This window comes from Hemibagrus wyckioides, linkage group LG05, assembly GCF_019097595.1.
Source record: "Hemibagrus wyckioides isolate EC202008001 linkage group LG05, SWU_Hwy_1.0, whole genome shotgun sequence".
Lineage (NCBI taxonomy): Eukaryota > Metazoa > Chordata > Actinopteri > Siluriformes > Bagridae > Hemibagrus > Hemibagrus wyckioides.
This window is the reverse complement of record NC_080714.1, coordinates 24,000,315-24,016,758: the sequence shown is the minus strand read 5'-3', so window position 1 is coordinate 24,016,758 and position 16,444 is coordinate 24,000,315. Positions and strand designations below refer to the sequence as shown.

The 16,444-nt window shown below is 39.7% G+C and overlaps 1 protein-coding gene across 1 annotated transcript; it reads left to right on the top strand.

The window, feature by feature from the left end:
- The first annotated feature begins 2,238 nt into the window (after positions 1–2,238).
- mapk13 (mitogen-activated protein kinase 13) lies at positions 2,239–15,442 on the top strand. The gene is made up of 12 exons (XM_058389973.1): positions 2,239–2,612; positions 4,398–4,527; positions 5,535–5,593; positions 6,878–6,983; positions 8,594–8,623; positions 10,419–10,466; positions 10,593–10,707; positions 10,933–11,004; positions 11,569–11,648; positions 11,904–11,982; positions 12,924–13,097; positions 14,321–15,442. The coding sequence occupies exons 1-12, from the start codon at positions 2,422–2,424 to the stop codon at positions 14,404–14,406; spliced, it is 1,170 nt and encodes a 389-aa protein (XP_058245956.1). The 5' UTR covers positions 2,239–2,421; the 3' UTR covers positions 14,407–15,442.
- Positions 15,443–16,444: the final 1,002 nt, after the last annotated feature.

The window sequence follows — 16,444 nt, the reverse complement described above, 5'->3', positions numbered from 1 at the left end:
TACAGTTCTTTTCTGTTCAGTTTCCTCACACAATCATCCAACCTAAGGCTCCTGCCTAGCTTAATGCTCCTACCCAAACTGAGGCTCCTATCCAACCTGAGGCTTCTATCAAAACTCAGGCTTCTACCCAACATAAGGTTTCTATCCAAACTGAGGCTTCTGTCCAGCCTGATGGACCTGCCCAAACTGAGGCTCCTGTCCAGCCTGAGGCTCCTTCCCAAACTGAGGCTCCTGTCCAGCCTGAGGGCCTTACTCAAACTGAGGCTCCTGTCCAGTCTGAGGGCCCTGTTCAAATTGATTCTCCTGTACAGCCTGAGGGCCCTGCCCAAACTGATGCTCCTGTCCAGCCTGAGGGCCCTGCCCAAACTGATGCTCCTGTCCAGCCTGAGGGCCCTGCCCAAACTGAGGCTCCTGTCCAGCCTGAGGGCCCTGCCCAAACTAAGGCTCCTACTCAATCTAAGGCTCTTACTCAGTCTGAACGTCTTGCACAGCCTGATGTTCCTGATCAGGTTGAGGTTCCTGCCTAGCCTGAAGCTTCTGTCCAGCTTTGTCCAACAGCAGAATCCCAGCACTGCAGCTGCAACGAATTCACGCATGCACTATGGGAGTTAATCAAGCACTGTAGGACTTTCAGTGTTAGACTCTGAGAATCAAACAGTTTCATAAATAAATATTTTGCTGTGTAGATGCAGTGTTTGTACATTTGTATGTTTTTACTTCATTATTAATGTCAATATTCTGCTGCTTGTATTACTGCTATTAACATAATAATAATAATAATAATAATAATAATAATAATAATAATAATCACCAAGGCTATGTAACGCTTTCAAATTACAATTTTATTAATTGTTCAACACAAAAAAGAAAAAAAAGAAAAAAATAAACAACTAAATCTGAAAAGTGGGCGTGTGTCGGCGGGATGACGTCACTGCTGAAGCTCCGCTCCAAACCAAGTCTCACTCACTGAATAGTTTGCCTCTGTAGTGATCATTTTGACTCACTGATTCGACTCTTTTAAACGTATCCTTAAGTGAATCGAACGTCACCGGACGGTTCACCATTCAGAGTGAGAAGTTTTTTATTCTCCAAATAAGAAAGCGAGGTAGGAATAGAAATAAAAAAAAATGCTTGTTGTTTTGCATAGGTAACTGGTAAGAAATGGAGTTGGATCTTATCTTCAGGGAATATTGCACTTTAATTTGAAATGAGGCCCCACATTGACATTATTTCACTGTCAAAGTTGCTATAGTTTTAATAGCTATCATTTGGTTATGGTTAAGATTGAAGATTCATTGACATGTCTTTTGAACTGAAAGCCACCATTTATCCTACATAGGGTCACAGGTTACCTGAGCGTATCCCAGTAGATGCAGGTTACCGGAGCCTATCCCAGTAGATGCTGGTTCCTGAGCCTATCGCAGTAGTTGCAGGACACAAGGCACAGGACACCTTGGACCCACCATCGCAGGTCACACTTTGAACTGATGGAGGAAACTGGGGTACCCAGAGGAAACCCCTGAAGCTCAGGGAAAACATACAAATTCTGCACACACACGGGAGAGGTGGGAATCGAACCCCCAACCTGAACCCCCAAAATATTATAAGCAAATATAAGGGATGTCCAATTGAATTTGCAATTTTAATAGTGCTGTTAATGTGATACAAGATGTTTCGAATCTACATTTTGGCACAATGTCAATGGTTTGGGATCTGTGAATAGAAAAAAAAATAGAAAAAAGTTTCATGGTGCCAAAAATAAAATGTAATGGTATTCACTTGCCTAGGATGTCTAATATTTGTATAGTCGGATTATGTTTATTAAGAAGCCTGTGCAGTGGGTTTGATATTATTTGTTGATCATTTTTACATTTATTTATGCAAATAAGGTTTCATTTAATTACAATTCCATGTAGTTACAGACTTATTAACACCTTTAATGATAGAATTAACATTAGTTTATTTCATTGTGAAGGCATACTCACAACAAAACAACAACCCCATTTCAAAAACATTTTCGTTGGTACAGTTTAAGAGAAGACCTTGTTATAGATGCTATTCATCAAAAGAAAAGCTGAAAAGCGAGCAAAGTAGTGCATTTTATGTGTATTAAATATATACATATTTCTGTACGGTGTCGTTTGGAACACGCTTATACTGCGCTTGCGAATCATTTCGCTCTTGTGAATCAAATGACTCGACTCACTCAAGCGGAGTCATTTACGGACGATTCTCTTCAGAATCACTAACTATGCGAAAACAGTACGCCACCTCTGATCGGTACATTAGGCGTTTCCTTCGCCAACAAGAACGACTTCAATCCGATTCAGCCATGGCTTTTACAGGTGAAACAAGCGTGCACGGTGTGTGACCGATTCCGGTGTCGACCACAGTAACAGTCACGCTACTCACGCTGGTTCCATGCGAACTAGAGCCGCGGAGCGCCGAGCGAGAAAGAGAAAGAGAAGCGATTTGTCCGTCCCGTCGTCTGCTGGGATGGAGGAGCCGCAGCAGCAGTTTAACCGAGAGGAGATCAACGGCACCGTGTGGGAAGTTCCGGTCAAATATGTGCGATTAAAGCAGATCGGAACCGGAGCCTACGGCACAGTGTGGTGAGTGAAGGCGGATGTTTGGAAGGCTCGGATTTGCGTGCGGAGTGAAGATTATATAAGCCTATGTAGCGTTTAAGGATACTGTTGTAACATTGTTATAAGCAGTTGTTTGGCTACTGTTCCAGAGGCTGGGTTATGCTTAATAGTTCAGGCCCTGTATTCTCTACTGTAAACATTTCCCTCCGCCCCATCTCTTAAGGCAGCACCAGCCCTGCCTTTAGTCTGCCTATAGAATGTCCCTTCCATGTATTTTTCTTGTTTTTGCCCTTCCTCTGCCTATCTTTTGTCTGCCTGTTTGCCCAACACCTCTTTTGCCTGTCTTTTGCTTTACGTTAACTCATCTTTTGCCCATCCCTCACCCATCTATTGTTTTGTCCATCTTTTGTCTGTCCCTTTCCCTGCCTTATTGCCCATCCTTTTGCCACTTGTCTTGCAACTTACATGTTCAGCTGATTTCCAAGCTGGTTGCAAGCCATTAGATAAAAAATGTGCAAGCTGAAATGTTGTGAATTAACACAGTTATGTAACAGTGGATTATGAATCATGCTGTTCAGGGACTGCGAAACACAACTAATGCAAATCAGATCGATCACACACTTTCATTGTACCATTAATAAACTCTGAAGCATGTTTACAAATGAAATGCCATAGTGAGTCCGATTCCAATATGCTGCCGCATACCCACACTTCCTGTTCTATCGAAACCACCAAAACACAGAAAAATATTTCAAAAGAAAAAGGGTTTGAAAGCCCTGCTGTCGTGTGTGTAGAGCAACCCGAAAGAAGCTCTTAAAGTCGAGCCAGTATGAAGACATACACTCTCTCTCTCTCTCTCTCTCTCTCTCTCTCTCTCTCTGTGCATGTAACAGAGAGCCAGGCGTAGTTTGCATATTATCTCACAATAGCTGTGTGTATATCTTATATATTGTGAAACGAGTGTTCTAAAGTTTTTATTAACCCGTGCGATAACCAGTTGACTTCATTCTTCTTGTTAAGCTTCATTTACATAAGTCAACCAAACCGCCTACTCTCCAACAGCCACAGAGTTGCAGGATGACATTTGCACCGTGCAATGGTTTACATTAACAATACTTTCACACTGATGTTCCAGTGAAGTGTCAAAACACCCACTGAGAAGCTTGAGTTAAGGCCTAAGGCAGGAACGACTGGTATATAACTTGCACTATAAATATTAGATCTATACGATCCATATCTTGTTAATTATATATACTTTTCATTTGGAGTGCAAAATCTTATTATGGAGTTACAAAATCTTACCAAAATCAGTGATTTACGTCAAAGGTAGACAATGCAGTAAACAATCCACAAGCTTTTGAAGCTTGTGAAGACTAAGAGCATTAAATAACAACGTTAATAAAAAAGAAATAGCACTTAGTAGAACGATGTATTAACTAAAACAGAATAGACATATCACAGGTACAGATAATATTTAATGGGAAGATCTATGAACAAGCCAGTTTGAATGGGTTGGTCTTTAATCCGGATTCAGGAGTGATCTAAGGAAAAACATCTACTATTGGCTGCAATGGATCGTAGGAATTAATAGTATATCTGCTTCAGATGAACAATGTGCTCAAGCTGGGTTAAACCGATTCAGACAATGATTCAGAGCTAAATCATTCACAGCTTTCGACATCACCAGCAAAACATTGTATTCAATGTAATTTGAGTAAAAGTGGAGTAGTGTGACTATGGGCTTTGCAGATATATTGCGGTTCTCCGATTCCCCTTTTCACCTCCCACCTTGTCCTGTCTTTATCACAGCTCAGCTATCAATGAAAAAACCCATGAGAAGGTCGCCATCAAGAAGCTTCACCGGCCCTTCCAGTCGGAGATCTTTGCAAAGAGAGCCTACCGGGAGCTCAGACTCCTAAAGCACATGAAGCATCAAAATGTGAGTCTTCAATTCTGCCCATGTTTTCATGCCATTTTCGTTGGCAATGAACCCGGAAGGACTTTGACAAGGTCGTCGCTGCAATATCAGGCGGTTGATAAAATCTTGCACCGTGTCATGAAGTATCTGTTATAACAAAGATTTCTCTTCGGAATTAGTCAAGCATGGAGGATAAACGATTTAAAAAGTCATTCAGTGTCCATCTGGGATTCAGTTGACCTAATGTCTGTGGTGGAATAAAGATATTGGGAGACATGCTTATAGTCATAACAAGTCCAGGAAAATAATGTAATGTAAAAACACTACTGAGAATAACACAGAGCTATTTTGTATTATTCTGTAGAGTTGTCTATACTCTAATAATCTGCAATGTAGAACTTGAGTGATGTGGTAGTATAAAAGTATTTTGTTGTAGTGCATTTGCCAGTATGTTAGCAACATGTTAACATAACAGGAGCACAACAGGATGCTATCACCAGTGCAGTGTTTATAACATTGTACGTCACCAATGGTGAGGCATAGAGAGACTTAATTCCTTCAAAACCAATTATTGTTTGGTTTTCTAGTTATAACAGATGGTAAGAAGACTATTACTTCTGAAATAGTCTTATCTGAGTGAAGAATTAATGGAAATTGTACAAGACACTGTTTAATAAAATGATGCTTTCTCACTAATCCGTCATTAAAGGAACCAGATTAAAGCAGAAAGCATTGAGCTCATTGTTCTCAGGTTGTTCAGGCAGATCCCTACCTGGCTATAAATCTGTAATGGACTAAGAATGTGCTAAGACAAGCCTGATCAGGGCTACTGACACAATGCAGCTTCAGAAAGAATTTGGAGAGGTTTCAATGATCGTATCTTGGTTCCAATATCAGTAGTGTCAGTTCTCTAGGGACTGTTTACTTAGTGGGATGTATGAGGATTATATTCACAGCAATAAAAACAACAACAAAAACAAAGTGATGTTGCAATATTCCCCCATCTTGTCGTTGCCTGTCTGATCCAGGTGATAGGATTGCTGGATGTGTTTACCCCCGCCACCCGACTGGAAACCTTTCAGGACTTGTGAGTGAAACTATTTACTGTATGTTCTCTGATCACATCGTATCTATCACCATAAGCTCAGCAGCCTATAACCGTTGGCTTGGTAAATCAGATGTGAGCTAATTCATCTGGGAAATAATAGTATTGAGTTTATTATACTTTATACCTCAGTGCTGTTAAATTCTCTATTATAACAGTAATTCACAGGTTTATTAGATGAATGCGCTCGTTCTAATACTATTGTTTCTATAGTAACGGCTAAGTCACATTTATAGGGCAGACACATCACATAATCTAAAAGTAATACTGAACTATTTATCTAAAAGAATCAATTAAATGTTGATATGGTTTGATTGGATTTTTGTTGTATGGAAACATTTGGCTTAACGTTCATGGAAGGAGTCACGAGTGTCGAGGAAAGAAAAGAGAACTCAGTTGTGTAATGGACTTTCCATAACGTTATCATTAAGTGTTACTATATACAGATAAACATATACACTATATTGCCAAAGGTTTTGGGATGTCTGCCTTTACATGCACATGAACTTTAATGACATCCCATTCTTAATCCCTAGGGTTTAATATGGGGTTGGCTTGCCCTTTGCAGCTATAACAGCTCCAACTGGGAAGGCTTTCCACAAAGTTTAGGAATGTGTTTATGGGAATTTTTGACCATTCCTCTAGAAGTGCATTTGTGAGGTCAGGCACTGATTTTGGATGAGAAGGCCTGGCTCGCAGTCTGTGCTCTAATTCATCCTAAAGGTGTTCTGTCGGGTTGAGGTCAGGACTCTGTGCAGGCCAGTTAAGTTCCTCCACACCAAACTCACTCATCCCTGTCTTTATGGACCTTGCTTTGTGCACTGGTGTGCAGTCATGTTGGAACAGGAACGGTCCATCCCCAAACTGTTCCCACAAAGTTGGGAGCATGAAATTGTCCAAAATGTCTTGGTATGCTGAAGCATTAAGAGTTCCTTTCACTGGAACTAAGGGGCCGAGTACAACCCCTGAAAAACAACACCTGAATTCAATGATTTTAAGGGGTGTCCCAAAACATATGGCAATGTAGTATTTATGATGTGTTGCATACTAAATCGCTGTGATAGACAGGAAAAAATCACTGCTCATGTAAAATTATCACCTTCTGCATTACACAAAGCACATTATGCACCATCACATTTTATTCACAACAGGATAACTGGTTGAAGCCAGTGATCTATATAGCAGTAACACTGACCATTTAAAAGCTGAAAGTTGTAATATTTGTTTTACGCTGCTGGAAAAATTTGAATTCCTTTTCTTTTTTAGCTACCTGGTGATGCCTTACATGTACACCGATCTGTCCAAGGTGCGGGGAGTGCTCACAGAAGACCGTGTGCAGTTCCTGGTCTACCAGATGCTCTGTGGACTAAAGGTAGACAGAAATAGAAAGAAGAATTACAGTTACCAAGTGACTAGTGTAGTCTCTTTCTGGTGGCATGGAGAAGACAATATCTGAAAGGAAGTGTGAGAAGCAGAATTCATTTTTACTCATTTTCTGCTCTTCTGGCAAGTTAAATGAAGAACAAATCTGGCAAGATGTTCTCTCATGTCTGTCTCATCCCAAACCTACAGGATAATTTTTAGTGTAACTGTTGTGTTACAGTTATTGATATCAACATGTCATCATATTTTATATAAGGATAACACATGGGTGTGTATTGTCATAGAAAAATAATCAATGATGCTGTGGCATGATGCAATTGTATATAAAGCAAAGATACTTTTGCCATCTTAAAGGGTTTTTTTGCAACAAAAGCATGTCCCAAGCTCTTATATTCTTCTTATAGCACAGCATCTACAATTATGTCTTCTTTATTAATCAAAGAACGACACCTGATACACTTTTATCTATTGATGGCTACATTTAATGCTGTGGAATGTGTGAAAGCAGGTTCGTGATATCATTTACACTAGAGCCATTATAAACACTCATTCAGTCACTTTTTCTTCACCTAAAAAAATGAGAAGTGAAAAAATGCAACATACCTGTCCCTGAAGACTCTTGTCAGAAAACCTAAAGAATTTGCTTTATGTCTGTTACAAACTGCTGACACTTGAGACTCCTTCTAACAAATGTTGGCTTGTGTAGATTGTGTAGTCTTGGCTAAAGTAGATCAAACACAATGCAAGTTAATCATCTGTTTATAAAAGGATAATATGTAAGACTGAGCGCATTAATATAAACCTGCTATTTGCCTTGGAGCCAGACTTACTGTCAGAACTGCTGTTACAGAAAATTATTTTGGACCAATTAGATTCAAAAATTCAACAGCACTCTCCTGTAAATAAAGTTCTAATATTAAATATCCTCTTACTGTATTTGGAATACACTATATTGCCAAAGGTTTTGCCTTTACATGTACATGAATTTAATATGGAGTTGGCCCACCCTTTGCAGCTATAACAGCTTCAACTCTTCTGGGAAGGCTTTCCACAAGGTTTAGGAGTGTGTTTATGGGAATATTTGACCATTCCTCTAGAAGCGCATTTGTGAGGTCAGGCATTGATGTTGGACGAGAAGGTCTGGCTTGCAGTCTCCGCTATAATTCATCCCAAAGGTGTTCTATCAGGTTGAGGTCAGGACTCTGTGTAGGCCAGTCAAGTTCCTCCACACCAAACTCGCTCATGCATGTCTTTATGGACCTTGCTTTCTGCACTGGTGCACAGTCATGTTGGAACAGGAAGGGGTCATTCCCAAACTGTTCCCACAATGTTGAGAGCATGAAATTGTCCAAAATGTCTCAGTATGCTGAAGCATTAAGAGTTTCTTTCACTGGAACTTAGGGGCCAAGCGCAACTCCTGAAAAACAACACCTAAATTCAATAATTTGAAGCAGTGTCCCAAAACATTTGGCAATATAGTGTATTAACTGTCTAGAAAAATCAGCTGAACTTCCAAAAGAATGACATTTGAAACCAGTCTGAAAGTAGCACTGACTAATTGCTAGAGACTAACTCATGTTTTTTAATATCTCTCTGCAGTACATTCACAGCGCTGGCATCATTCACAGGGTAAGTGTTTGGCAGCAAATAAACAGCGTCTGTCATGGATTAGGATTTCAGTACATTGAATTAAAGTAGAATTAAAGAGGTGTTTAGGCAACACTTCAGCCATCAAGCAAAACTATGCACGAGAAATTCGAATTCTGATGAAACGATGTTTTAATCTTTACGGACTGGATTTTATCATAATTTATAATGCAGGGTCATTTTAGTCTCTTGTTGTAATCATTGTTGACATGTTGTGTTTAACGGTGTCTGATAAGGAATTGGTCTTTATTGATCAGACCCATTCATGAGTAAAGTCAATGAACTGTGCTTAAAAAATCTCCATGAGGCCCACTTCCCATGTTTGACAATTTGTGCATGAGCACGTTGATAGATTTGATGTCAACTGAAACTCAAAATATTCTCGGTTTAGCTTGACAGAAAGTGAGTATATTTCAAGCACTGGACAAAAACGACTAATATAAGATTATGAGGGAAGAAATTGGGTTCCATGTGGCCAGTCACAGAGAGTCAGTCATTCCACAACCATACACTATTTTGCTCAACTTTACGGTATATTCCATTTCACTCCTTTCTGCACAATGACCACTTAATGTCTGAGAAATATTTTTTTTAAAAATGGCAGGAATGGAATTTAGAAACAATCCCTACAGCAACAGCCAAATGCTCTGACTTTCATTCATGAAATATGCCATTGTGCTGTGCCAGACGTACAATCCCACCCTTTTGTTTAGCTCAGGAAATCCTCAGTTCAGGTTTCTCACATAGGTTTTGAGAAGAAACCCTTAAATGAAAACTATACTAATTAAAGCTACATAGAAGTGCTTCAACTGGTAAGATTATTTCTGAGGATGGCTCCTGGGCTTTACCACTATAATAGAACATTTCTTCGAATCCCTCTAAAGGTTTTTTTCATCTGTTGTTTTTCGAGGGAAATGGAGAAAGCAAGTAATATCACCGTTGAAGGACTCAAGGTTTAGCTGAATCAGTTCCTAGCTATGCTGTTTGTCCTCAGGCATTAAATTCAAGGCAATGCAGGAAGCAGTTTCCTGTTAGGTGTGACACTCTGTGCATGTTTAGAACTGTACTGCACTTGCTGTATTCATGCTTGTGCTTGAGTTTCACAATGAAGGATTACAAGAATTCATGACATCAGCCAGATTGTGTCATTGTGGTTTATACCTTGAATCTTGGGAAGATTCACTGCTGATCCTTTTTTTTTGTACAGTAGTACAGTAAAGTCCAGCTGTATAAAATGAACGACTACTGAATATTTAGTAGTCTTTTCTAATTTAAGCAGGACGTTGGAGCTGTCATTTGTTTCGGCAGGGTTTCTGGAAAAACCCTAATTTTGCTAATGTGTTTCGGAGAACATCTGATTTGAATGCTGCCGATTGCCTAGCTCAGGTGTGCAGAGAACTGGACTGGCTGGGTGTTCCAGAGACTTGGAACAACCGCCTATATTTTTGCACCTACATGCAGGTGTGACATAAAAAAAAAAAACACCTCTGAGAAGCAATAGCAATTAACTGCACTGGAGCATTGGACCATAGCAGTTACTATCACATTACTATATCTACCTCCAAATGTAGTGTCTGTAGTATATTCTCTAAATACTGGTAAAAGACTAATGTATGAAGTGTCCAGTCTTCTACTGTACACATTTATTTTATTATTGTGTCTTGTGTCTACACTTAATACAACACTATATTGAGTATCTGTCAGCAGGAGCTAGATGATAAAGAGGAACAAGAATTCTAACAACTATCTGGATTCATTTTTTTTTGTCTGTTTTCAGGATCTGAAACCAGGCAACTTGGCAGTGAATCAAGACTGCGAGCTGAAGGTCAGTTATCTCTGGCTTTTGGAGAAAATAGGGGTGGAAATGTGTTGAGGGATTTGGATTGACCTGTTGACGGTCTTAACAGGGTTGAGGGAGGTCTTTAACAGTGTCTTGTATCTGTGGTTGCAGATATTGGATTTTGGCCTGGCCAGGCATGCAGATCAAGAGATGACGGGTTATGTTGTGACAAGATGGTACAGAGCACCTGAGGTTATTTTAAATTGGATGCACTACAACCAGACAGGCAAGATAACACTTTTTTTACATTGCACCTTCAGGGCTGGTTCACTAATTAAATATAGAACTAGACTAAAGATTATTGTTATTATAGAATCTTTATAGACTGTGTCATTTGGAGTTAATTTGGATCCATATTTTAAAATGGAATCTAATCCCATTATATGAATGTGATTGTGGTGTTCTTTTAGTAATGGAGTTATATTTACTGTGACTGTTGCATGCTGTTTAGTGGACATCTGGTCAGTTGGGTGCATAATGGGAGAAATGTTCAACGGAAAGACACTCTTCAAAGGAAAAGACTGTATCCTTCAATATTAGTCAGTATTCATCTTTCTGAGACTGTGAGCTCATTTCAGGAAATACGGTTGTGTATTTTCTGGCAGGTGTCTTGCTTTTCAGCCCCCTGCAGTGGCACAAATGTTTCCTGGAGATAATGCCAAAAGAAAAAAATGGAATTAGTTGGATATAACCTAAAATATATCGAGCCGTCCATCTATTCTCTACACCGCTTATTCTACTGGTTCGCAGTGAACCTGGAACCTATCCCAGGAGACTCAGGGCCCAAGGCAGGGCATACCGTAGACAGGATGTCAGTCTACTTCAGGGCACAATCACACACACTCACACACCCATGCACACACTACGGACAATTTAGAGATGCCCGTTAGCCTATAATGCATGTCTTTGGACTGGGAGAGGAAACTGGAGTATCCGGAGGAACCCCCCCAAAGCACGAGGATAGCATGCAAACTCCACACACACGGCAGTAGAGCCCCACTAGAGTTTTGAGGCAAACGTGTTAACTGCCAAGCTACCGTTACCCCCTACTTTATATATAGAACAATCTTTAATCTTTGCAAATCAGACATGGACCAGCTGGTTCAAATCATGAAGGTCACAGGGACGCCTGGTCCAGTATTCATCGAGAAACTAGAAAGCCAGGAGGTAAGAGAGTTTATGTACAGAGCTATTTAAGGTAAACCTGAATTTGAGTTAATGGTAAGGTTGTTGTAATATTAAATACATACACATGCAACAGTTGTTTATACATATCACACTCAACTTATATTACATACATGTGATATGCTGACTGTACCTTCCTCATAAGGTGACACTTAAATTGAAGACACCGATTATTACCTGTATATATTCGTTTCCTGTGTCCCTGTCTTACTGCAATGCCATACATTGTGTTTGCAGGCAAAGAACTATGTGAAATCACTTCCTTTTTATCCACGGAAAGATTTCTCTACACTGTTTCCCCGGGCCAGTGAACAAGGTAAGCAGGCAAAGCGCAAGAGGCCACCTTTAATGAAGGACATGAAAACAGTGTCAAGTTATAATGTAATTTAAACTACTGTAATAATTCAGTACACATTTGACTAGAATGTACATGCTTTAAGTATTAATAAGCTACTGTTGTATTCTCATACTGTTTTTCAAATACCGCCATCACACAACTATGCCCACCACTTCCTTTTGGGGGAATTCCCTCTGTATGTTTTCGCATATACAGGCTATACAGTCTCAGGGCTGTTGAACTGGTAATGGTGTACAAGATGCAGGGCTGCCGATAATTATGACAAATGGTTTTGTTACTCCTCCAGGAAATTTAATAGTTATGCACCTGTTGGAACCTGTAGTCCTGATCATTCACGCAATTATCCAATCAGCTGATGATATGGCAGCAGTTCAGTGCATAAAAGCATGCGGATACATCAAGAGCATCAATTATTAATAACACCAAAAATTGTCCAGTGAGCAACAGTCCTGAGAGGAGAATGGCAAGACTAGTTTGAGCTAAGTCAAATAAGCACTCTTTACTTATTGTGCTGAGCAGAAAAGTATCTCAGATCAAGATGACAAACCCCCGTCAGGAGATTACATTTCCCCATTCAGTTGATGTGAAACTGACGCCCTTGACGTATATCTGGATGATTTGATTTGCATGACTTTGTTCCAAGTGTGTGTCTGAGCTGCAAGGGGCAACTTGTATGATGTAGCTCATATTTCTGAATCACACTCAACTAATCATGGATAAACAGTGTTGGAATGTAGCGTGTAAAAGCTTGTTCAGGGCTAGTGGGATTAACATTGTGCTAGTTCACTGAGTAAACTACCTGAGAAAAATCATACCTGAGAATGGCCCAGAGCTTTATGGGTAGTATTGAACTATGGGATACTTTTGCTTTGAAATAACTAAACTGATCTTTCTGTCAGCGGTGGACCTGCTGGAGAAGATGCTGATTTTAGACACTGATACACGTGTCACTGCTGATGCTGCACTGGCCCACAGTTACTTTGATGAACTGAGAGATCCAGAGGACTGTCCAGAGCCTAAGCCATATGATGACAGTTATGACAATGCCACACTGCCCCTAGAGGAATGGAAGAGTAAGTGCACAAATAAATTAGTAGGGTATATTAAAAATGAACAACTAACTAGAAACTGTAAACTGCATGCTATGGTATCTTAAATCAAAGATTATCTAAGTTTTACGCCACCGATAATCACTATTAATGCATGTATTGTTAATTTAATACCACGTACGTTTTCTACAACTGCACGTTTCTTTTCATCGAAGCAAACTCAAATAACAAATATACACTATATTGCCAAACGTTTTGGGACACCCCTCCAAATCATTGAATTCAGGGGTTGGGCTTGACCCCTAAGTTCCAGTGAATTGAATTCTTAATGCTTCAGCATACCAAGACATTTTGGACAATTTCATGCTCCCAACTTGGTGGGAACAGTTTGGGGATGGCCCCTTCCTGTTCCAACCTGACTGCGCACCAAAGCAAGGTCCATAAATACATTGATGAGTGAGTCTGATGTGGAGGAAATTTACAGAGTCATAACCTCAACCTGATATAATATCTTTGGGATTATTAAGAGCAGAGACTGCCAGCCAGGCCTCCACATCCAACATCAATGTCTGACCTCACAAATGCGCTTCTAGAGGGATGGTCAAAAATTCCCATAAACACACTCCTGTTAGCTGTTATAGCTGCAAAGGGCTGGCTAACTCCATATTAAATTCATGTGCATGTAAAGGCAGACGTCCCAGTTTTGGACTGGCTCAGAGTCTCCACTCTAATTCATGCCAAAGGTGTTCTATGGGGTTGAGGGCAGGCCAAAACTCACTCATCCATCCATCTTTATGGACCTTGCTTTGTGCACTAGTGCACAGTCATGTTGGAACAGGAATCTCCAAACTGTTCCCAAATGTCCAAAATGTCTTGGTATGCTGACGCATTAAGAGTTCCTTTCAATGGAACTAAGGGGCCAAGCCCAAACCCCTGAATTTAATGATTTGGAGGGGTGTCCCAAAACCTTTGGCAAAATAGTGTACGTCAGTAAAGTAAGCAGAAATTTTACATAACACCCTTCTTCTGTGTTGTAACTGTTTTTCTGTCCAAATCACCTGTAGAGATTTGTCTGTCATGTATAAAGAAATCTAGATAATGGAAGCGCATGTGAGCATTCTAACCAAAATGTGATTTTTACAAATTAACAAGGTTATTTTTAAAGATATAAATTCACTCACCTGTTGTCGATACGTGGATATATTGTCAGTTGTAACGGTCTTATCTGCTGGATGTTTTCTGAACAGGGTTGTCGTTTAAAGAAGTGAAGAGTTTTGTTCCATTTCCAAGAAGAGACTCGAAGAGGAGAAACACACTGACAATGTCTCAGTGATGTTACACTATAACACAGCCATGCCTTTATGTAGAGGATTGGTGCAAAGGAACAGGGTGTACAAATGTTTACACAGAAACCTATTACAAAAAGTCAAGACAATCCATGATGAGTTAGCAATGAATGTGTCTTTGTTGTGTACCTGATAAGTGGGCTTAGGGATGTACTGCAGTTACACTAGTGACTGCCTTTTATTCGTTGCCTTGAAGCCTTTTTGTAGGTTTAAAATGATATAAAAAAAAGAGAAATTCTTTTGGATATTATTTGAAATCTTTGATTCAGACCTGTTAAACTGCGGCTTTTTGTGCTCAGGAGAGAGGGGGGAAAATGCCTAGATACTCTGTAAAGAGCTGTACAGTTTTTCACTATTATTTGTAAGGTTGAACAGAGGCAATTAAATTTGCAGTAGTGCCCATTAGTGTATATTGTAAAATATACCATAGCACTGTGCATTCAAACCACCTCAGTCCTCAGTTACTCTAGTGGCACACTGATGTTTAAGAATCTTGAACAATTTGACAAAGAGCTGAGGGAGTAAACCAGGGGAATGGATTGAATAACTGAAGTGCAGTTATAATAATTGCAGCTAGCTTTAAGAACTCTCTGTGGTGGGTGTATCAGGATCCTCCCCAGCTATAGTCCAGAGGAAAGTAGTTCAAATACAAATGAAATATGACTGATTGCACATGCCATCAGATGGTGGTCTGACCATTTAGAGGGACCATGGTGTGTGTGATACGGAGGCTTTTCTGTTACATTAATGTTTACTTTTAATTCGATTACTTTCTGCATAGCAGGTATACACAGTATGGTTACATATCACTGACCTCTGTAATGTTATAGGTATTGAGCTATATGTAATGGTCATTCGCCAGGGTATGCTATAAAATGACTTGTGAATGTTGTTTATGCTGCATAGCTTTGTAAGATGCATTTTGGCAATGATAATGAAAGCAGTATACATTTTGACAATCAGCAATGTAGTATTTTACTGAAACCTTTTTAAATAAATGCCTTAATTAAAAGACTACGAGAATTTATGTCCCAAATGTATGCTTATATTGTTTTCATTCGTCAGTAATATATATAACTCTGGCGTCATTTTTTCATTATATTCTTTTTTTTTAATATTCTTTAGTTATTCTGAAGGATATTTAAGATCTAAAATATCCCAGTGAATAATATGCAGGAATGTAATGGTCAAATAGAATATTGTACGTTTCCTTATTTGGGAGACATTTTGTCCAAGTGAGTGTTATTGGATTGGATTTGAACTTTGCTGACAGTAATGCAGAGCTACAATATACACCCAGTGGTCACTTTAATAGGGACACTTACAGACCTGCTGATTGGTATAATTATTTAGTCACTCAGTCATGCAGGAGCAAAATACATAAAATCACACACAAACAGATCAAGAGCTTAGGTTAATGTTCTAGGCTCTGCTAGCTGAAATAACCACACTTGACGTGAACATGACAGCTCTTGACCAACATCTGTATGATTTAATGCATTGCACTGCTGCTACATAATTGGCTGACTGGATAAGTGCACCGATGTGCAAGGGTAAAAGAGTGCCTGTAAAAGTGGTCAGTGAGGATGTTAATGCCCTATACACTGCTGAATGTAAAAGCTTTGGGTCTCCTTGGGTGTCTGACTGAAAGGGGAATAAATACCTCTATTTCACAACTAGAATTTTTTCCCAGTTGGTTAGATATTAAGACCGTAAACAAATCCTGTTCTCCCCATCTCCCAAAAACATGCTGGTTTGGATTGGCCATGCTAAACGCATAAACGTAGACTTGTTCCATACACAAGAGTGCCTCGTGTCCAGTCTTCCTGGGATAGACTCCATTTCCAGTGTGACACTGACCAGGATAAAGCAGTGACTGAAATTAAATGGGTGAATAAATGATTTGGTCTGCAGTGAGAAACCTTACACGCAAAACATAACATGTATTACATCACAGTGGTGCAACAGGTACAGCACAGTGGTGCAACATGTTTCCCACCTGACCGCTCCAGGGCTCCGGGTTCG